The sequence below is a fragment of the Anomaloglossus baeobatrachus genome, chromosome 7 (genome assembly GCF_048569485.1).
Source record: "Anomaloglossus baeobatrachus isolate aAnoBae1 chromosome 7, aAnoBae1.hap1, whole genome shotgun sequence".
Taxonomy (NCBI): Eukaryota; Metazoa; Chordata; class Amphibia; order Anura; family Aromobatidae; genus Anomaloglossus; species Anomaloglossus baeobatrachus.
The window spans coordinates 75,103,595-75,126,211 of NC_134359.1; the positions used below are offsets into that span (position 1 = coordinate 75,103,595).

The 22,617-nt window shown below is 49.1% G+C and overlaps 1 protein-coding gene across 4 annotated transcripts in view; it reads right to left on the reverse strand.

The window, feature by feature from the left end:
• NCKAP1 (NCK associated protein 1) overlaps positions 1-22,617 on the reverse strand; it is a 241,185-nt gene that overhangs the window by 143,085 nt on the left and 75,483 nt on the right. For all 4 annotated transcript variants that reach the window (XM_075317420.1, XM_075317419.1, XM_075317418.1 and 1 more), the window contains 4 exons: positions 19,931-20,068; positions 15,247-15,295; positions 6,875-7,031; positions 4,444-4,500 (listed from right to left, as the gene is read on the reverse strand). In XM_075317420.1, coding sequence (XP_075173535.1) covers positions 4,444-4,500; positions 6,875-7,031; positions 15,247-15,295; positions 19,931-20,068 — 401 coding nt within the window. The remainder of the gene's footprint in view (positions 1-4,443; positions 4,501-6,874; positions 7,032-15,246; positions 15,296-19,930; positions 20,069-22,617) is intronic.

Below are 22,617 nucleotides of genomic sequence, written 5' to 3' on the forward strand. Positions count from 1 at the left end.
TAAGGGTTGGGCTCAATGTCCCAAGGTGGATCCCCCAGTCTCTAGATTGGCGGCTAGATCTGTGGTATCGGTTGCAGATGGCTCATCGCTAAAGGATGCCACTGACAGGCAGATAGAGCTCCTGGTGAAATCCATCTATGAAGCCACGGGCGCGTCTTTTGCCCCAGCTTTTGCAGCCGTGTGGGCACTCCAAGCTATCTCAGCTTGTCTGGCTGAGATTAATGCGGTCACACGTAATTCTGCTCCGCAGGTTGTGTCTTTGACTTCTCAGGCGTCAGCCTTTTCTTCCTACGCCATGAACGCAGTTCTAGACTCTGCTAGCCGTACAGCGGTGGCATCCGCTAACTCTGTGGCAGTCCGCAGGGCCATGTGGCTGCGCGAATGGAAGGCAGACTCGGCTTCCAAGAGGTTCTTAACCGGTTTGCCGTTTTCTGGTGACCGCTTGTTTGGCGAACGATTGGATGAGATTATTAAGGAATCCAAGGGAAAGGACTCCTCCTTACCCCAGTCCAAACCGAAGAGACCTCAGCAACGGAAAATACAATCGAGGTTTCGGTCCTTTCGTCCCTCCGCCAAGCCCCAATCCTCTTCGTCCAGCAGGCCGGAGAAAGGCCAAAGGAACTCCTATGTGTGGCGGGCGAAGTCACGCCCCCAAAAACCCGCCGGAGGCAATGCCTCCAAAGCGGCCTCTTCATGACTCTCGGCATCCCAGAACCGCATCCTCGGTCGGTGGCAGGCTCTCCCGCTTTTGCGACGCCTGGTGGCCACATGTTCAAGACCGATGGGTGAGAGACATTCTGTCTCACGGTTACAGGATAGAGTTCAGCTCTCGTCCCCCGACTCGTTTCTTCAGAACCTCTCCGCCCCCCGAGCGAGCCGATGCACTTTTTCAGGCGGTGAACGCTCTGAAGACAGAAGGAGTTGTGATCCCTGTTCCCCCCCAGGAACATGGTCGCGGCTTTTACTCCAACTTGTTTGTGGTGCCAAAGAAGCACGGCTCGTTCCGTCCCGTTCTGGACCTCAAACTGCTCAACAGACATGTGAGCACCAGACGGTTTCGGATGGAATCTCTCCGCTCGGTCATCGCTTCGATGTCACAAGGAGACTTCCTAGCATCGATCGACATCAAGGATGCTTATCTCCATGTGCCGATCGCATCCGAACATCAACGCTTTTTGCGTTTCGCCATCGGGGACGAACACCTTCAGTTCGTGGCATTGCCTTTCGGCCTGGCGACAGCCCCACGGGTGTTCACCAAGGTCATGGCATCTGTTGTGGCGGTCCTACACTCTCAGGGCCACTCGGTGATTCCCTATTTAGACGATCTTCTGGTCAGGGCACCCTCTCAGATGGCGTGTCAAAACAGTCTTTCCGTCGCTCTGGCGACTCTCCAGCAGTTCGGGTGGATCATCAACTTCCCAAAATCCAAGTTGACACCGACCCAATCACTGACGTACCTTGGGATGGAGTTTCATACTCAGTCAGCGGTAGTCATGCTACCGCTGGACAAACAGCTTTCGCTGCAGGCAGGGGTGCAATCTCTTCTTCGGGGTCAGTCACACCCCTTGAGGCGCCTCATGCACTTCCTGGGGAAGATGGTGGCAGCGATGGAGGCAGTGCCCTTCGCGCAATTCCATCTGCGGCCACTCCAGTGGGACATTCTCCGCAAATGGGACAGGAGGTCGACTTCCCTCGACAGGAACGTCTCTCTTTCCCTTGCAACCAAGAAGTCTCTTCAGTGGTGGCTCCTTCCCAACTCTCTGTCGCAGGGAAAATCCTTCCTACCCCCAACCTGGGCTGTGGTCACCACGGACGCGAGCCTATCAGGGTGGGGGGCGGTTTTTCTCCACCACAGGGCTCAGGGAACCTGGACTCCGATAGAGTCATCCCTTCAGATCAATATTCTGGAGATAAGGGCAGTGTATCTAGCCCTATTGGCTTTTCATCGGTGGATGGAGGGCAGGCAGATCCGGATCCAGTCGGACAACGCCACTGCCGTCGCATACATCAACCACCAAGGCGGCACTCGCAGTCGTCAAGCCTTCCAGGAAGTCCGACGGATTCTGCAGTGGGTGGAAGCCACAGCTTCCACCATCTCCGCAGTTCACATCCCGGGCGTAGAAAACTGGGAAGCAGATTTTCTCAGTCGTCAGGGCATGGACGTGGGGGAATGGTCTCTTCACCCAGACGTGTTTCGAGAGATCTGTCGCCGCTGGGGAACGCCGGACGTCGATCTCATGGCGTCACGGCACAACAACAAAGTCCCGGCATTCATGGCACGGTCTCAGGATCACAGAGCTCTGGCGGCGGACGCATTAGTTCAGGATTGGTCGCAGTTTCGACTGCCTTATGTATTTCCTCCTCTGGCGATGCTGCCCAGAGTGCTGCGCAAAATCAGGCCCGACTGTCGTCGCACCATTCTCGTCGCCCCAGATTGGCCGAGGCGGTCATGGTACTCGGATCTGTGGCATCTCACGGTGTGTCAACCGTGGGCGCTCCCAGACCGCCCAGACTTGCTGTCACAAGGGCCGTTTTTCCATCTGAATTCTGTGGCCCTCAACCTGACTGTGTGGCCATTGAGTCCTGGCTCCTAGCGTCCTCAGGGTTATCTCAGGATGTCATTGCCACCATGAGACAGGCCAGGAAACCAACGTCCGCCAAGATCTATCACAGGTCTTGGAGGATCTTCTTATCCTGGTGCTCTGATAAGGGTTTTACTCCCTGGCCTTTTGCCTTACCCACTTTTCTTTCATTCCTCCAATCCGGAATGGACAAGGGATTGTCTCTCGGCTTTCTCAAGGGACAAGTATCGGCGCTATCCGTATTTATTCAAAAGCGTCTGGCCAGGCTTCCGCAGGTCCGCACGTTCCTGCAGGGAGTTTGCCACATAGTCCCACCTTACAAGCGTCCGCTGGAACCCTGGGACCTTAACAGGGTGCTAACGGCTCTTCAGAAACCACCTTTCGAGCCGCTGCGGGATGTCTCTTTATCACGTCTTTCGCAGGTGTCATTTCTAGTGGCAGTTACATCGCTCCGTAGAGTGTCGGAGCTGGCAGCGCTGTCATGCAAAGCCCCCTTCCTGGTTTTTCACCAGGATAAGGAGGTTCTGCGTCCTGTTCCGGAATTTCTCCCTAAGGTGGTATCTCCTTTTCATCTCAATCAGGATATCTCCTTACCTTCATTTTGCCCTAATCCAATTCACCAATGTGAAAAGGATTTGCACTCATTAGATCTAGTGAGAGCACTCCGACACTACGTGTCTCGCACAGCGCCCCTGCGTCGTTCAGATGCGCTCTTTGTCCTTGTCGCTGGCCAGCGTAAGGGTTCGCAGGCTTCCAAGTCAACCTTGGCTCGGTGGATCAAGGAACCGATTCTTGAAGCCTACCGTTCTTCTGGGCTTCCGCTTCCTTTGGGGCTGAAAGCCCATTCTACCAGAGCCGTGGGTGCGTCCTGGGCATTGCGGCACCGGGCTAAGGCTCAGCAGGTGTGTCAGGCAGCTACGTGGTCTAGTCTGCACACTTTCACGAAACACTATCAAGTGCATACCTATGCTTCGGCAGACGCCAGTCTAGGTAGGCGAGTCCTTCAGGCGGCGGTTGCCCACCTGTAAGAGGGGGCCGTTTTTCGGCTCTTTTTATTGAGGTATTCTTTTACCCACCCAGGGACTGCTTTTGGACGTCCCAATTGTCTGGGTCTCCCAATGGAGCGACAAAGAAGAAGGGAATTTTGTTTACTTACCGTAAATTCCTTTTCTTCTAGCTCCTATTGGGAGACCCAGCACCCGCCCCTGTTCCCTTCGGGCTGTTGTTCTTTTGTGTACACATGTTGTTCATGTTGAATGGTTCTTTTGGTTCATGGTTTTCAGTTCTCCGAACATCCTTCGGATTGCATTTACCCTAGACCAATTTATAAGTTTCCTCCTTCCTGCTTTGGCACCAAAACTGAGGAGCCCGTGATGCACGGGAGGGTATATAGGCAGAGGGGAGGGGTTACACTTTTTAAAGTGTAATACTTTGTGTGGCCTCCGGAGGCAGAAGCTATACACCCAATTGTCTGGGTCTCCCAATAGGAGCTAGAAGAAAAGGAATTTACGGTAAGTAAACAAAATTCCCTTCTTTCGAATTCATCCAACTATGCTCTGTCAGGTATGACAAGTCGCCATTGCCGAAAGAGGGTTTTTTTGAGCGACTTTTTTATTTTTGGAGAGCCATTCTTCTGTTAGTCCTTGAAAATTACTGGCGTTGTGTGCAGAAGGGGAGGGGGTCTCTACAGCATTTGAAAGCCCCCAATCAGTGAATATGGCATCAGTGTGAAGGAACACATCCCTGTGGCAGGGGCACGGACTAAAACAGTTGGCAATTTATTTATAAACATTTAGGAGGTTTAACAGAGGAAAAGCACAAGTTATGAAAAAAGAAGAGTCTTCTATTATCCATTACTTACGCATGAGATATGGCCGCCTCCTTGCATTCTCTGATGTCATTAATTCTCTTATTGTATCTAAGAGGCAAAATCAGAAATATGTTAATAGAAATCTTGGAAACGCTCATTAACCCCTTCACGACCTTGGACGGATCTATTCGTCAAGGATCGTGTCCCGTTAAGCCCCGCCCCCTGCCGCGGGCAGGCGACGGCGGTCGGCACACATATCAGCTGTTTTCAACAGCTGACATGTGTGCCTGCATGTTGCGAGTGGAATCGCTTCCACTCGCAACATTTAACCCCTTAAATCTCGCTGCCAAAGTCTGGCAGCGAGATCTTTTTCCGCGCGGCCATGTTTTTTACTTACCGCCGGAAGTCACGTGAGTGATGACGTGATGTTCGGTGGTTGCCATCGTAGCACAGGGTCATGTGATGATGCCTGCAGCTACGAAGTTTCACTTTCGTTTTTCCTCGGCACGGAGCAGAGGGAAACCGGAAGTGACTGAATCTGCTGTTTACAGCTGTATAGCTGTGATCAGCAGATAGATAAGAGCGATCGGATTGCTGATCGCTATAGCCCCCCTAGGGGGGACTAGTAAAATAAAAAAAGTAAAAAGTTTTAAAAAATAAAAAAAAACCTAAAAAGTTCAAATCACCCCCCTTTCACCCCATTGAAAATTAAAGGGTTAAAAAATAAATAAATATACACATATTTGGTATCGCCGCGTTCAGAAATGCCCGATCTATCAAAATATAAAATCAATTAATCTGATTGGTAAACGGCGTAGTGGCAAAAAAATTCCAAACGCCAAAATTAAGTTTTTTGGTCGCCGCATGTTTTACGCAAAATGCAATAACAGACGATCAAAACGTAGCCTCTGCGCAGAAATGGTACCATTAAAAATGTTAGCTCGAGACGCAAAAAATAAGCAGTCACTGAGCCATAGATCCCGAAAAATGAGAACGCTACGTGTTTCGGAAAATGGCGGAAAACGTACGCCACTTTTATTTGACAAACTTGTGAATTTTTTTTAACCCCCTTAGATACAAGTAAACCTATACATGTTTGGTGTCTACAAACTCGCACCGACCTGAGGCATCACATAGATACATCAGTTTTATCATATAGTTAACACGGTGAATAAAACATCCCAAAAACTATTGTGCGATCACACTTTTTTTGCAGTTTTTCCACACTTGGAATTTTTTTTGCTGTTTTCCAGTACACCATATGATAAAACCTATGGTTTCACTTAAAAGTACAACTCGTCCCGCAAAAAACAGGCCCTCACATGGCAAGATTGACGGAATAATAAAAAAGTTACGGCTCTCGGAAGAAAGGGAGCAAAAAACAAAAACACAAAAACGGAAAGTGCCCGGGGGCTGAAGGGGTTAAAGGGAATCTGTCAATAAGCGCAACCCCCTCCCAAACAGCATAAATGGACTTGCAGGTCCAAGGCCCGTTTTACACATCCGGCACACTCCAGTACAATGCAATACTGTATAATGGCATCGCGGAAAGCTCCGGTCACATAACAGCATGAGACCGGAGCTTGCCGCGAGGCCATTGTACAGTATTGCATTGTACTGGAGTGTTTCGGATGTGTGAAAAGGGCCTTATAAGCTATAAAGGTATCGATGGATTTAAACTTCAATCTGTTCCTGCGTCTCCCACAAATTATATGCAAATTAGGAGTTAAAGGGAATCTTTCACCAGGTTTTTTCTATTTAATGTTAGAGCAACATAAAGTAGGTGTAAAGATGCTATTTCTAGTGATGTGTCACTTACTAGGCTGTGTGTGGTTGTTTCAATAAAATCAGTGTTTTATCAGTAGTAGATTGTCATTAGAGGACTGGTTGTCTGGTGCCATGTAATCCTCCTGCTGTGTAACCACACCTCCAAAACGGATTGGCAGCTGTCAATATACAGTGTACACAGGAAGATGACAATCAGTGGTGTGGGCGGGGTTATACACAGAGCACACACAGCATTTAGAGTACTGCTAAATCTGCAGCAGGGAAAACAGGGATTGTATCAAAATGACAACAAAACTATATTGTCCGTTTCCTCTTGCCTTACCCCAATGCACAATAATATGTAATGTAATATGCAGCCTCTGTCACTTTTAATCTATGCAAGTAGTACAGTTAGGTGTAAAGGCAGTCACTTCTACGTGCAGAGGACACAGCTGTAAATGTGTGGCTTGCTCCTTTTGCAGATTTTTTATTGGATACCCATTGCTTTCACTACTAAAGGGTGTAGGGATCTCCGAAGAAGCAGCTTCCCACTCCTTACTGAAGCGAGCAGCAGAAACGCACGGTGATCCACCATTAAGATCAACTCCGCTGCGCTCTGAGTACTGGTAGATCAGGAGCGAATATTTGCCAACCACATAATATTTATGACGTGTTCAAGGTGAAGCCAATCTCTTAAAACCAGTCACTGACATACCCTCTGATATTGACAAAAAGGTCTTCGGCCGCCTTATGGATATGGAAAACCTCATCCCGGTACAGGGACAGACAAGAGCTGCTCTGCAGGGCGAGCTTCCACAGATTCAAGGCGGTGGCGTCTGTGTTTAGGATTCCGTGGCACAGAATAAAGCCAACTGAGGGGGGGAAAAAAAAGCACAATGAAAAGTAACCCATTACAGTTATTACAGGATATTCTACTTAACCATTAATGACAGAGGGTATTTGAGCCTTATGACACAGTAATATTTAACTCTTTGCAATGCTGCATTGCAGAGATTAAAAATTCATACTCTTGCGCCAAGAATATTATTTAGCCAAGAAAGTCATCCTCTAATTTTCTTGTGCATATACAGTGGAACCTCTGTTTACGAGTAACCCGGTTTGAGAGTATTTTGCCTAACGAGCAAAGCTTGCTGTAAATTTCTACCTCAGTTTACGAGCATGCTTTGCTGTATGAGCAAATACCGCACACACTTCCGGTTCTGTACTATAACCGCGCTCTGACCCGCAATTCCAGTCCACACAAACACACACATATTATGCTCACCTTAACTTCTGTTCCATCGCCGGCCTCCCGATTCTTGTAGTTCACAGGTACAGGATGTGTATCTGGTAACCATCGCGATGATGGAGGAACTTCCGCTGTCAGCCGCTACTCAAAGGCAGCGCGCTGGCCAATCAGAGGCAAGCAGCTCATGCCTTTGACGTCAGCCCTCTGGCAGCAGAAGCTCCGTCATCGGTCGCGATGGCTATCCGATACACATCCTGTATCAGCGGACTACAAGGACCAGGAGGCCGGCGACGGAACAGAAGTTAAGGTGAGCATAATATGTGTGTGTGCGTGTGTGTGGAATGGCGCAATAGGGGACATTGAACAAGTTGTGGAACGAATTGTCTGAGCTTCCATTATTTCCTATGGGAAATCTTGCTTTGCTAGACGAGTAACTTGGTTAACAAGCACAGTCCAAGAACGGATTGTTCTCGTAAACCAAGGTTCCAGTATATTCATACTTTTGTGCCAAAAATATTAATTTACGCAATAAAGTAATCCTCTAATTTACATACACATAAATAAAGAGAATTTTGTTTACTTACCGTAAATTCATTTTCTTATAGTTCCGACATGGGAGACCCAGACCATGGGTGTATAGCTTCTGCCTCCGGAGGACACACAAAGTACTACACTAAAAAGTGTAGCTCCTCCCTCCGAGCATATACACCCCCTGGATGACCACATCTAGCCAGTTTAGTGCAAAAGCTGAAGGAGGACATCCACCCACAAGTAGAGAGAGTAAAACCCGGAATAACCGGAACCTCTGTCTACAACAACAGCCGGTGAAAACACACGGAACAAGAACTGCCAACAGGCAACAGGGAGGGTGCTGGGTCTCCCATGTCGGAACTATAAGAAAAAGAATTTACGGTAAGTAAACAAAATTCTCTTTTTCTTCATCGTTCCTTATGGGAGACCCAGACCATGGGACGTCTCAAAGCAGTCCATGGGTGGGAAATAAACAGAAAACTGAGAAGTAGGCAAAACCTAACTTCACAAATGGGCGACAGCCGCCTGAAGGATGCGTCTGCCCAAGCTCGCATCTGCCGAAGCATGAGCATGCACTTGGTAGTGCTTTGAGAAGGTATGCAGGCTAGTCCAAGTGGCAGCCTGACAGACTTCTTGAGCCATAGCCTGGTGCCTAAAACCTCAAGAGGCACCGACAGCTCTGGTCGAGTGTGCCTTGATCCCCGGCGGGGGAGGCACCTGAGTACTCTGGTAGGCGTCCGAAATGGTCGATCTAATCCAACGGGCTAAGGTCGGCTTAGAAGCAGAGAGGCCCTTGCGCCGCCCTGTGGTTAGCACAAAAAGAGAGGTGCACCTCCTGAGCGCAGCGGTGCGAGATACATAGATCCGGAGAGCACACACCAGATCTAGAGTATGCAGCGCTTTTTCAAAGCGATGCACAGGGGCCGGACAAAGGGAAGGCAATGAAATGTCCTGGTTAAGGTGGAAAGGAGACACCACTTTAGGGAGAAAGTCCGGAGTCGGACGGAGAACCACCTTCTCTTGGTGAAAAACCAAAAAGGGTGACTCCGAAAAGAGCGCAGCCAAATCAGAGACTCTCCTGAGAGAAGTTATGGCCACCAGAAAGACCACTTTCTGTGAAAGTCGAAACAAAGAAACCTCCCTAAGAGGCTCAAAGGGGGGTTTCTGTAAGGCCGTGAGGACCAGATTAAGGTCCCAGGGATCCAGAGGCCGCCGGTAAGGCGGAATGATGCGAGATGCGCCCTGCATGAAGGTGCGCACCTGGGCCAGTCGGGCGATACGCCGCTGGAACAACACTGACAGAGCCGAGACCTGTCCCTTGAGGGAATTGAGAGATAGTCCTAGCTGCAGACCGGACTGTAGAAAGGACAGGATGGTCGGCAAGGAAAACGGCCAAGGAGCATGGCCGGAAGAGCGACACCAGGACAGGAAAATTCTCCAAGTCCTGTGGTAAATCCGGGCCGAGGAAGACTTCCGAGCCTGAGTCATAGTGGAGATGACCTCGGAAGGAATGCCTGAAGCCGTCAGGATCCAGGACTCAAGAGCCACGCCGTCAATCTGAGAGCCGCAGAATTCTGGCGGAAAAACGGACCTTGTGAGAGAAGGTCTGGGCGGTCCGGGAGATGCCACGGCACCTCTACGGACAGACGGAGCAGGTCTGGGTACCAAGCTCGCCTGGGCCAGTCCGGAGCAATGATTATGACCCGACGGCCCTCCATTCTGATCTTGCGCAGGACTCTGGGCAAGAGAGCTAGAGGGGCCAGACGGAACTGGGACCAATCCTGAACCAGCGCGTCCGCCGCCAAGGCCTGAGGATCGTGGGAGCGAGCCACGTAAACCGGGACCTTGTTGTTGTGCCGGGATGCCATTAGATCCACTTCCGGAGTGCCCCACTTGCGGCAGATTGACCGGAACACTGCCGGATGCAGGGCCCACTCGCCGCTGTCCACGGTTTGACGGCTGAGATAATCTGCCTCCCAGTTTTCTACGCCTGGGATGTGGACTGCGGATATGGTGGACTTGGAGTCCTCCGTCCACTGAAGGATACGTTGAACTTCCAACATTGCTAGGCGGCTGCGAGTCCCGCCCTGGTGATTGATGTAGGCAACTGCTGTCGCGTTGTCTGACTGGACTCGAATGTGCTTGCCCGCCAACAGGTGGTGAAAGGCTACGAGAGCTAGGAGCACAGCTCTGATTTCCAGCACATTGATCGAGAGGGCTGATTTGGACGGAGTCCAAGTGCCCTGTGCTCTGTGGTGGAGAAACACTGCTCCCCAGCCGGATAGACTGGCATCCGTGGTGAGAATCACCCAGGACGGGGCCAGAAAGGAGCGTCCCTGGGACAGAGAGAGGGGCCGAAGCCACCACTGAAGAGAGCTCCTGGTCTGTGGCGACAGAGCCACTAGCCTGTGCAAGGAAGAGGTCCGCTTGTCCCAACAGCGGAGAATGTCCAGCTGCAGGGGACGCAGATGGAACTGGGCAAAGGGAACCGCTTCCATTGACGCCACCATCTGACCCAGCACCTGCATGAGGTGCCTGATGGAATGACGGCGGGGCTTCAACAGAGAGCGCACCGCCAGATGAAGGGACTGCTGTTTGACTAAGGGCAGCTTCACAAGTGCCGGCAGAGTCTCGAATTGCATCCCTAGGTACGTAAGTTTCTGGGTCGGGGTCAGAGTGGACTTGGGCAGATTGACAAGCCACCCGAATTGAACAAGCGTGGCGAGAGTGAGCGAGACACTCCGCAGACAGTCTGCACTGGATAAGGCCTTGACTAGAAGGTCGTCCAGGTAAGGAATCACTGCCAACCCCTGGAGGTGCAGAACCACAACCACTGCTGCCATGACCTTGGTGAATACACGAGGGGCCGTGGCTAACCCGAAGGGGAGAGCCACGAATTGGAAATGTTCCTCTCCGATTGCAAAACGTAGCCAACGCTGGTGTGAAACTGCAATTGGCACATGCAGATAGGCATCTCTGATGTCGATGGATGCTAGAAAATCTCCTTGGGTCATTGAGGCAATGACCGATCGCAGAGATTCCATGCGAAAGTGCCGCACCTGAACATGCTTGTTGAGAAGCTTGAGATCCAGGATGGGCCGGAAGGAACCGTCCTTCTTGGGGACTAGGAAGAGGTTTGAGTAGAAACCTCTGAACCGTTCCCGGGCGGGAACCGGTACAATTACTCCGTTGGCCTGCCAGGATGCCACGGCCTGAGAGAAGGCGGCGGCTTTGGAGCAGGGGGGAGTGGACAGAAAAAATCTGTTTGGCGGGCTGGAAGAAAATTCTATCCTGTAGCCGTGGGAGATGATATCCCGCACCCACTGATCGGAGACGTGTTGGAACCACACGTCGCCAAAGTGGGAGAGCCTGCCACCGACCAAGGACGTTGCTGGCGCAGCCAGATAGTCAAGAGGAGGCTGCCTTAGTGGCAGCGGCTCCTCCGCTCTTCTGAGGACGCGGCTTCGTGCGCCAGCTGGGTTTTCGATCCTTGGCTGAGTTAGTGGACGAGGCTGAGGGCTTAGAGGATGACCAGTTAGAGGAACGAAAGGAACGAAACCTCGACTGGTTCCTGCCCTGGACAGGTTTCCTGGTTTTAGTTTGTGGCAAGGAAGTACTCTTCCCGCCAGTAGCTTCCTTAATAATTTCATCCAGTTGTTCACCGAACAGCCGGGACCCAGCAAAGGGGAGCCCAGCAAGGTACTTCTTGGAAGAAGCGTCTGCTTTCCACTCTCGAAGCCACAAGATCCTGCGGATCGCGAGGGAATTAGCGGAAGCCACCGCCGTGCGGTGAGAAGCCTCCAGAATGGCAGATATGGCATAGGATGAAAAGGCCGAAGCCTGGGAAGTTAAGGCAACCATTTCGGGCATAGAGTCCCTGGTGAGGGAATGCATCTCCTCCAGAGAAGCAGAGACGGCCTTAAGAGCCCACACTGCTGCAAAGGACGGGGAGAACGAGGCCCCCGCCGCCTCATATACAGATTTGGCCAGAAGGTCAACCTGGCGGTCAGTGGGATCCTTAAGTGAGGTGCCATCGGCCACAGATACAACTGTCCGGGCTGAGATTCTAGACACCGGAGGATCTACCTTTGGTGAATGAGCCCACTCCTTGACCACCTCTGGTGGAAAGGGAAAACGGTCATCAGAACTACGCTTTGGGAAGCGTTTGTCAGGACAGGCCCTGGGCTTGGTCACAGTGGCCTGAAAACTGGAGTGGTTAAAAAAACATACTCCTTGCTCTCTTAGGTGAGGTAAACTTGTGTTTTTCTACCAGAGAGGCTTGTTCCTCTGACACTGGTGGATTGAGGTCCAGTACGGAATTAATGGACGCAATCAAGTCACTAACATCTGCATCACCTTCAGATAGATCAATGGGGTACATAGAGGTAGCGTCCGAGCCCACAGTAAAGGCATCCTCCTCGCCCTGCAATTCAGCTCGTGAATCAGAGCCGTGGGACGAGGAAGGAGAGCGGACCCTGCGTCTCCGTTTAGGAGGACGGGGTCCGGGAACAGATGAAAAATCGTCTGTGAGCTCTGCAGAGCGAGTCGGAGCAGCAGAGGCGCCCTGAGAAGGGGGCTGATGCATGGTCAGCAGAGTCCGGGACAGCTGTCCCATGGAGTCGGCAAAGGACTGGGAGATAGCTTTAGAAAACGATTCTACCCAAGCTGGGGGTTCAGCCACCGGGGCTGGAGCAGCCGGAGGGACCCCTGGGGAGACTCCAGGCTGAGGCACCACCATGTTAGAGCAGGCATCACAATGTGGATATGTGCTCGGTTCATGCAGTATGAGCTTACATGCAGTGCATATAGAGTAAAGCCTTGCAGCCTTGCTCCTAGTGAGAGACATGCTGCTGAGGTGGAAGTTCTGCAGTAAAGAACACACTCCTTCAGAATGACTCCCAGAGAGTGTACAAGAAAGTCCACAACCAGAGGTTGTGGCTTACCAGACCGTTTTGTGTGCCCTCCGGATTCCACAGCTTGGACCCCCAGACAGATGCAGAGCTGCAGCAGCCAGCGCCGATCAGTGTGTAAACGCTGATAAAATGGCGCCGGAGTGAGGAGGGGGGCGGGGTTTAGTCCAAGAGCGGGAACCGGAGGGCCAAGGAGAAATACAGGGGAGGGAAACATCTCCTCAGAGAGGAGTGTCCTCCCCTGAGCTGAACGGCCGGTGGGCGGTGCCGCACTGTCCCCCTGCATGACTGACATGCAGGGGCAGTGAAAACGAAACTAGGCTGCAGCCGAAGCCGGGGCCTAAATTTTCTCATGCGGCCGACTAGCAGGCACCCTCGGCGCGGTTCTCAGGAGAAAACCAGAGAACCGGCCGGAAATCACAGCACAGTGAAATAACACACTCTCCCCACAATAAATACACAAGGGACCCTTCAATAACGTCTCAATACTTAGCTTATGAGACGCAGGGCCAGGTCCCTGAGGGGTGAGCGCTCCGTCCGGCAGGGTCCTGAAAGGGCTGCGGATGGAGACCGGTCTCCTGCAAAGCAGAGAGAACCGTGATGGCTCCCACTTCAAGCCAGAGCCCGAGGGATGGTGAAGGAGCGCGGCATGGAAGGCTCCAGCCTTGTAAAATCAACCTTAACAGCACCGCCGACACAGTGGGGTGAGAAGGGACATGCCGGGAGTCCAGGCTTGGACCCGCTTTTCTTCCAACTCTTTGAAATCAAAAATCAAAAATCAGATGAGAATGCATGTGTGTGTGACCTCCTGAACACAAAGCAATGAACTGGCTAGATGTGGTCATCCAGGGGGTGTATATGCTCGGAGGGAGGAGCTACACTTTTTAGTGTAGTACTTTGTGTGTCCTCCGGAGGCAGAAGCTATACACCCATGGTCTGGGTCTCCCATAAGGAACGATGAAGAAATGTTAATTATGTACATTTTGTATGCAAGTTATTAATATATCACACAAAACAAACACTATATTTAGTTTTAGGCTGGGATCACAGTGGCGTATATCATCAGATCTGATGTGGTAATGACCCTCGGCTCAAAATGTGCTGCGAGCTTGAGCCGAGTGTCAACGTCTGTGATCTGATCCTCTTGCATGCAAGAATTGGAGCACAAATTCAGAGAAGAGATTAATTCTCTATCTTCTCCATCGCCTGTCTGTGTGTGTATTACACTGTAGTTGGATGTCATGACACGACCCCATAGACTTGTAAGGGTGCATGTGATCCAAGACTTGCTAAGAGTTGCAGCATCCTGCAATTTTTTTTTTCTCACGCTGATCCAGCATATCCACAATTATAAACAGAGTGGCTCTACTAACACAAAACATTATACAGTGGAACCTTGGTTAACGAGAACAATCCGTTCTGGGACTGTGCTTGTAAACCAAGTTACTCGTTCAGCAAAGCAAGATTTCCCATAGGAGATCATTGCAATGCAGATAATTCGTTACACAACTTGTTAAATGTCCCATCCTGGTCCCCTATTGTGCCATTCCACACATGCACAAACACACACAAACACGTACAAACACACACAAACACATTATGCTCACCTTATCTTCCGTTCCATCGCCGGTCTCCTGGGACTTGCTGTTCGCTAGTACGGGCTGTGTATCGGGTAACCATCACAACGAGGGAGGAACTTCCGCTGCCAGAGCGCTGACGAAGGCAGGAGACGCTTGCATCTGATTGGCCAGCGAGCTGCCTTTGAGTAGCGGCTGACAGGGGAAGTTCCTGCCTAGTCGCAATGCTTTCCGATACACATCCTGGAGCGGCGAACTACAAGACCCAGGAGGCCGGCGATGGAACGGAAGGTACACATATTATGCTCACCTTACCTTCTGTTCCATCGCCGGCCTCCTGGGTCTTGTAGTTCGCCGCGAGGATTCCTCCCTCGTCGCGATGTACCGGCGGACTACAAGAACCATGAGACCGGCGATGGAACGGAAGGTAAGGTGAGCATAATACTATATGTGTGTGCGTGCGTGTTTGTGTGTGTTTGTGCGTGCTTGTGTGTGTTTGTGTGGACTGCAAGAGCGGGTCAGAGCACGGTGGATGTACGGAACCGGAAGTGTGTGCGGTGAGTATTTTGCTCGTACAGCAAAGCTTTCTCGTAAACTGAGTTACAAATTTACAGAAAGCTTTGCTTGTTAAGCGAAATTCTCGTTAAGCGAGGTTCCACAGTATTTGGATAAAGGAGCAGACCTGTCCTCATACTATGCTGCTCTTAGACTGCAGAGAAGAATATGATGGACACTTTGCTTTATGAATGGAGAATGTGGAGATGTGGAAAGCCAGGGAACAAACAAAATCAAGAAACCGCAGTACAAATTCTTTACTTACAAATGATCCATTTTTCCATTGCATCGAGTGAAAGGTATTCGCACGGCATCTGCAAGAAGCATAAACTAATGAGAATAGAAATATACGAGAGCCAAAGACAAAAAGGAAACAAAATCATTGACAACCGCATTCAGGAATGTTTTACTAAATAAATGAAGTCAAAACACTTGTGATTTGCAATGACTCCTACAATTATACGCTTGAAGTTAAAATTACAAGTCACGGAGAAAGTTGGTTCATTTAGAAGTTTTCCATTATTCTCCGTTCACGTGTGCGGTCACGTAAGCGGTAATTCTCAGCAACTGGTAACCAAATGACCGTGCATAGTAAACAGTAAATGCCAGGGAAGTGACAGCTGATCCAGAGCGAAGATGTTGGCTGGAAACAACAAATGTAGTGGCAGATTTTAGTGCTGTATTTCTAATATTTGTGCCTGTAGTAACCTTTGGTGTTTTCACGCTATATCAGCCATCTCTGACAACGTGAGTGGAGCTGGAGCGGGATGGGAGCGTCGCAGCAGCTACTCGTTAAGTTCATGACAAGTAGCACGGTGTTCACTATGCAAAAAAAAAAAAACGTACTCCAAAGGCTGGAAGGAAAATGGGTTAAATTCTGCACTGCTGGATTAGCGAATAAAAAGAGGATCAGATATCAAGTTGAAGCCGCTATCCCCTTCATTTTTGATCCTCTCCTTATTTCGATCATCTGGCAGAATTATAACCCATTTCCCTCCAGCCTTTCAGGATATCCCATGGGTCTGCCGCGGCCTATCTTTAGCGGTTGTAATCACACAACCTCGCCAGGTGAGCACATCTGATTTCACGTTTGTTGAGCTTTAATAAGTGAGACCCTATTTTGCTTTTTGTCCTTCAGTTTATATCCTAAAAATCATACTCCACTAGTAACTGGAGTAGGACTCGTTGCGAGGCGCATGACATTAATCCGACACTCCTGATTCATGAATAGGTGTGCACTTAATGAATCAGAAGGGTTTAGCTCCAGCACATGGCCTCAATAAGCCTAGTCAGACAAGCGGGTCCCCAGTGGCCTCTGCCTGGCTGCAAACCGTGACTGACCAGTCTTTCCCTGAATATATAGGGAGAGACCTTTCAGTAGAGGGCAGCGGGAGAAGAGAGAACACACCGGGGACCTGCCTGTCTGACAAGTCTGCCACGCGGTTCAGTCCCCATCCGGCTATTAGGCCGGGGCCACACGGGGCACTAGTGTGATCCTTGCATGACACTCTGCTCACGCTGGCAGTACAGCAGGAGCCGAGTGTCATGCGAGTGTCACTGCGACTGAGGTCTGATCATGCGATCGGACCACAGCTGCGGGGGGCGGGTCGGCTCTGAGGAGGGGAGGTAGGGATTTCTCTCCCTCTCCTCCGTAGCCGGCTATTGCCATTCTCGCCCTGCACTCGCGGTACACCGGTGTAATGCGAGTGCAGTGTGATGTTTCTCTCGCCCCATACACTTGAATTCCACCACAGCATGCTGCGATTGTTTTCTTGGTCAGATTAGGGCTGAGAAAATAATTGCTCATGTGCGCTGACACACAGGCTAATATTGGTCCCAGATGTTTTATCGCACTCCACTCGCACCGATTTTCATGCCGTGTGGCTTAGGCCTAAAAGTATGTTTTCTCTGAAACACCGCAGGGGTTCAGCATCAAACATACCGTGCTGAACTCGTCCAGCCAGTGATTTATTGATGCTCCCCATAGACTGGGCAGCAAGTATCAGCTGTCAGGTTAAATTGATATCGGAGCATATAGCGTTGCATGACAGTGTTAATATCCTCACCTACCACTACTTTCTCCGGGATCCAGAGCGTTTCTGCTCCTCCTCGCAGCGACATCACCGCTCTTCAGACTCTCTGGGTCATGCTGTGCTCTGTGTGACCTGGAAGTGATTTTTAGGGCTCTTGTCCACTTGCACATAGCTTGTGATGCGACAGCATCGGAAGCGATATGCTAATGACCTTCTGCTGCGTGCATCAGTCGAGGGTCATGCGATTGTGATGTGATCTCGCGATCGCATCACAGCCTCGGAGAAGATGGAGGGGGCACTTTCTCCCCAACACCTCCGCTGTCTGTCTCTGCGTATATCGCACTGCAGTCGAATAACAAGCGAGTGCAGTGCGATATTTCACACGCTCCCATATACTTGTGAGCCGAGACTCGCTGCAAAACACAGCATGCACCGAAAGCACGATTCATGATGAAGAAAAGTAAGCAAGAGGACACTGCCTCATTGATTAACACTGGTGCGAGCGCAATACGATGTTTCATCAGATCGCACTCGCACATAGAAATTGCAAGTTGACAAAATGCCTTTACAATGTAAGTCTATGGAGCGTCAGAACAAGGCTTCATAGACTTACATTGCAAAAGAGGCTTCTGGCTCAGACATCAAGGGACCGAAGGAGAGTCTAAAGTACATAGATGTCACTTAGAGGAGCAGAATGGAACTAGATCCTGGAAAACACAGCAGTGGGGGGATATTGATATAATCACACTACATGCACATATACACAGGTTATATGAGGACAAAAAACATCATGGAAAGGCTTCTTAAATAGTTACTCAGTTAATGTTTTTTTGGGGGGTTTTTTTATGAAAAAAAGGTGCATATCCAAGTTTAATAGAGGGATGGATGGATAAAGGGAAGGGGTGTACGTACAATAATGCATGATCCAATCTGCCCCAGAGAGATCATTGTTCCCCCTGAATGCAGCTGTCGATCTACTGGAGCAACATTTCAGAAAACGACTTTACACAAGCATTTGTAAGGTTGTAATATTACGTCCCAGTCCCGCGAGTTTATACCTCTTAATACATGGCCTTAGATTGACACTGCATGCGGTTATATAGACTGATCTACAATTACACCCAAATCCTTCTCTTCAAGGGACTCTCCTAGAACATATGGTGCCTACATACAGTGCCTTGCGAAAGTATTCGGCCCCCTTGAATTTTTCAACCTTTACCCACATTTGAGGCTTCAAACATAAAGATAAAAATGTTAATGTTATGGTGAAGAATCAACAACAAGTGGGACACAATTGTGAAGTTGAATGAAATTTATTGCTTATTTATTTTTAAAAAAGTTTAAAATAACTGAAAATCGGGGCGTGCAATATTATTCATCCCCTTTACTTTCAGTGCAGCAAACTCACTGCAGAAGGTCATTGAGGATCTCTGAATGATCCAAAGTTGTCCTAAATGACTGATGATGATAAATATAAGCCACCTGTGTGTAATGAAGTCTCCGTATAAATGCACCTGCTCTGTGATAATCTCAGTGTTCTGTTTACAGCGCAGAGAGCATCATGAAGACCAAGGAACACAACAGGCAGGTCCATGATACTGTTGTGGAGAAGTTTAAAGCCAGATTTGGTTACAAAAAGATTTCCACAACTTTAAACATCGCAATAAGCACTGTGCAAGCGATCATATTGAAATGGAAGGAGTATCATACCACTGCAAATCTACCAAGACCCGGACGTCCATCCAAATTGTCATCTCAAACAAGGAGAAGACTGATCAGAGATGCAGCCAAGAGGCCCATGATCACTCTGGATGAACTGCAGAGATCTACAGCTGAGGTGAGAGAGTCTGTCCATAGCACAACAATCAGTCATACACTGCACAAATCTGGCCTTTATGGCTGAGTGGCAAGAATTTGCCACAAGTCACCTGGGAGACACCAAACATGTGGAAGAAGGTGCTCTGGTCAGCTGAAACCAAGATCGAACTATTTGGGCACAATGCTATGCTATAACGAGATGTTTGGCGTAAAAGCAACACAGCTCATCACCCTGAACACACCATCCCCACTGTAAAACATGGTGGTGGCAGCAACATGGTTTGGGCCTGCTTTTCTTCAGCAGGGACAAGGAAGATTGTTAAAATTGATGGGAAGATGGATGGAGCCAAATGCAGGACCATTCTTGAAGAAAACCTGTTGGAGTCTGCAAAAGACCTGAGACTGGGACGGAGATTTGTCTTTCAACAAGACAATGATCCAAAACATAAAGCAAAATCTACAATGGAATGGTTCACAAATAAACGTATCCAGGTGTTAGAATGGCCAAGTCACAGTCCAGACCTGAATCCAATCGAGAATCTGTGGAAAGAGCTGAAAACTGCTGTTCACAAACGCTCTCCATCCAACCTCACTCAGCTCCAGCTGTTTGCAAAGGAAGAATGGGCGAGAATTTCAGTCTCTTGATGTGCAAAACTGATAGACACATACCCCAAGCGACTTGCAGCTGTAGTCGCAGCAAAAGGTGGCGCTATAAAGTATTAACTTAAAGAGATGAATAATATTGCATGCCCCAATTTTCAGTTTTTTATTTTTTAAAAAAAGTTTAAATATAAGAAATAAATATCGTTCAACTTCACAATTGTGTCCCACTTGTTGATTCTTCACCAGAACATTAACATTTTTATGTTTGAAGCCTGAAATGTGGGAAAAGGTTGAAAAATTCAAGGGGGCGACACTTTCACAAGGCACTGTATTATTGGTATCCAAAAGTCTAACTTTACATTTCTCTATATTGAACCTCATCTGTCATGTAGAGGCCTAAACACTCAGTTTGTCCAAGTCAGCCATGTTGGTGGCATGTAAGAAACAAACTACTCAGAAGACTGGACCCCGATTACAGGATACAAGGTGCAGTACCGTATCGGACTGTGCGGGGTTCAGCATTGTACTCGGGGCACTGATGAGGCTGAGAAGTTGAGCGTTTCTCCACTGTTCTGCAGAAAGGTTTCTTCGAGGGTAAACCATCTGAAGGGAAATTAGAGCATCTGACAAAGACTAAAGGGGGAAAAAAGAAACAAAAGAAAATGTAAATGTCTGCATTACAATACAATGACAAATAATCATACAGCAATAAGAGCTCTGATAAGTAGGCTCCATTATAATAATGGCAGCTAATAACGGACCGACCGACAGCCAACATCCTCATTTTGGAAGCTGTTAAAATTGTTTGCGAAGCTGCAAGGCTAATGAGAAGCCGGTCTGCTGAGAGAAGGGCTTTATTTCACAGTTACATTATGATCTGCATTATTCGCGGGGAGGAAGTTCATCAATTGCGGAAATTATGGCCTTCAGAATGGATGTGGGATCCAAGGAGCGTAATGAATTTACATTTTGGATCTGTCATTGAAGGCAAAAGAAAACTGGAGAAAGAAATGTATCAAAAAATAAAAGAAAAACAAATAAAAAAATTTGTTGGAAAAAAAATAATACAACTAAACCTTTGGATTTAAAGGGTGCTTTACACGCTGCAACATCGCTAGCGATCTCATTAGCGATGTAACACGCCAGATCGCAGATACGATCTGGTGTGTTACATCTCTAACGAGATCGCTAGCGATGTCGCAGCGTATAAAGCACCCTTAGGCTAGGTTCACACACTGCGTTTTTTTGACGCTGCGTTTTTGTGCGGCAAAAACCGCACCCGCGGCAAAAAACGCACATTTTTGCCGCGATTTGGTGCGTGTTGCTGCGTTTTTGCTCACTGCGTCTTTATGCGTTTTTTATCAGTGAACATAAAAAAAAAGGTCTGATGTCGTTTCCTTCTTCAATATGTTCTTCATTCTCCACTAGTGTATGCAGGAGAGCAGACAGCTGCAGAACTACAAGGCTCAGTATACTCCATCCAATAGTGTATGCAGGAGAGCAGACAGCAGCAGCAGAACTACAAGGCTCAGCATGCTCCATCCAGGACTGTATGCTGGAGGGAGAGGAAGGGGGAGCAGACCTACAAGGCTCAGCATCCTCCATCCAATAGTGTATGCAGGAGAGCAGACAGCAGCTGTCGAACTACAAGGCTCAGCATCCTCCTTCCAGGACTGTATGCAGGATTTCTTTGCCCCCCCAAACAAAAAAAAAAAAAAAAAAAAAAAAGAAGACGTGGGCTTCGCCATATTTTTGTATGCGAGCCGGGTACAGCAGGCAGGTACGGGCTGCCCCCAACCCCCAGCCGCCTATTTGTACCCGGCTGGGAACCAAAAATATAGAGAAGCCCTTTTTTTTAATTATTTCATGAAATAATTAAAAAAAAAAAATGACGTGAGCTTCGCCTAATTTTTGTGTCCAGCCGGGTACAACTAGGCAGCTGGGGATTAGAATCCACAGTGCAGGGTACCCATGCTTTCTGGGCACCCCCGCTGCGAATTGCAGTCCGCAGCCACCCCAGAAAATGGCGCTTTCATAGAAGCACCATCTTCTGGCGCTGTATCCAACTCTTCCAGCTGCCCTGATGCCGGGTGGCACACTGGGTAATAATGGGGTTAGGGCTAAATGTATATTATCAGCTGGCCCTAAGCCCGAAATTCATGGTGTCACGCCAATATTAGGCATGGCCACCATGAATTTCTAGTAAAGATAAAAAAAAACAACACACAGAAAAATATTTTTATTAGAAATAAAACACAACAAAATTAGTGACTCCATCTTTATTGAAATAAAGAGCCCCCCTCCGCAGTAATCCTGGGTCAAGGGTCCCGCGCCGTCCAATCCGGATCCAATATCATCTGATCGGTTTGCTGGATGATGTGTCAGGTTCAAGTGCCTGAAGCACATCACACATCAGCTGATTGTATAAAAGCCGTTTATACAATCAGCAGATGCATCGGTGCAAAAAAAAATTAAAAAAATACTCACTTATGTGCATATTACCGGCAGCTCCTGGAGCGAGTCTGATCCCATCCGATCGCTACAGGAGCTGCCGGTAATCAGGGATGAAGTCTCCTGACGCATCCGCTGATAGGTTAAACCGGCCGACCGCTGGCGTCACCCCGAGACTTACGATCAGCTGATGCGTCAGGTGACTGCATCAGGTGATCCATCGCCAGGTCCTGCATCCTGCAGGCATACGTACCCGGGGAGACTACACACACCCGGAGCGGCGGTATCGGGAGGAGGAGCTGGGAGCGGACATGGCACCGGGACCCTGCGGACAGGTGAGTATGACATTTTTTTTTCTACTGTTCACTTTTGATTTCGCAGCCGCTTCCACCTCCTGCCCATCTATGACGCCGCACGGCAGCTGACATGCACAAGACTGGAGGTGGAAGCGGCGGTGACGGTACCTGGAGGATTCACGCTTCTGTGTTTACTGACAGAAGGAATCCTCTTCCTGTAAATGTCACTTTACTACCCACCTCCTGCGTTTATAGCTGCGTTTTTGGTCTTAGAAACGCTCCAAAACGCACCAATTTGCGTTTCTCATTGCGTCTTTCAACATCCCATTGCACTCAATGGATGAAAAGCGCAGTGAAAAACGCGGGAATAATTGACATGCTGCGTTTTTGTGGCACCACAAAAACGCAGCTGAAAAAAAACGCTGTGTGCAGACA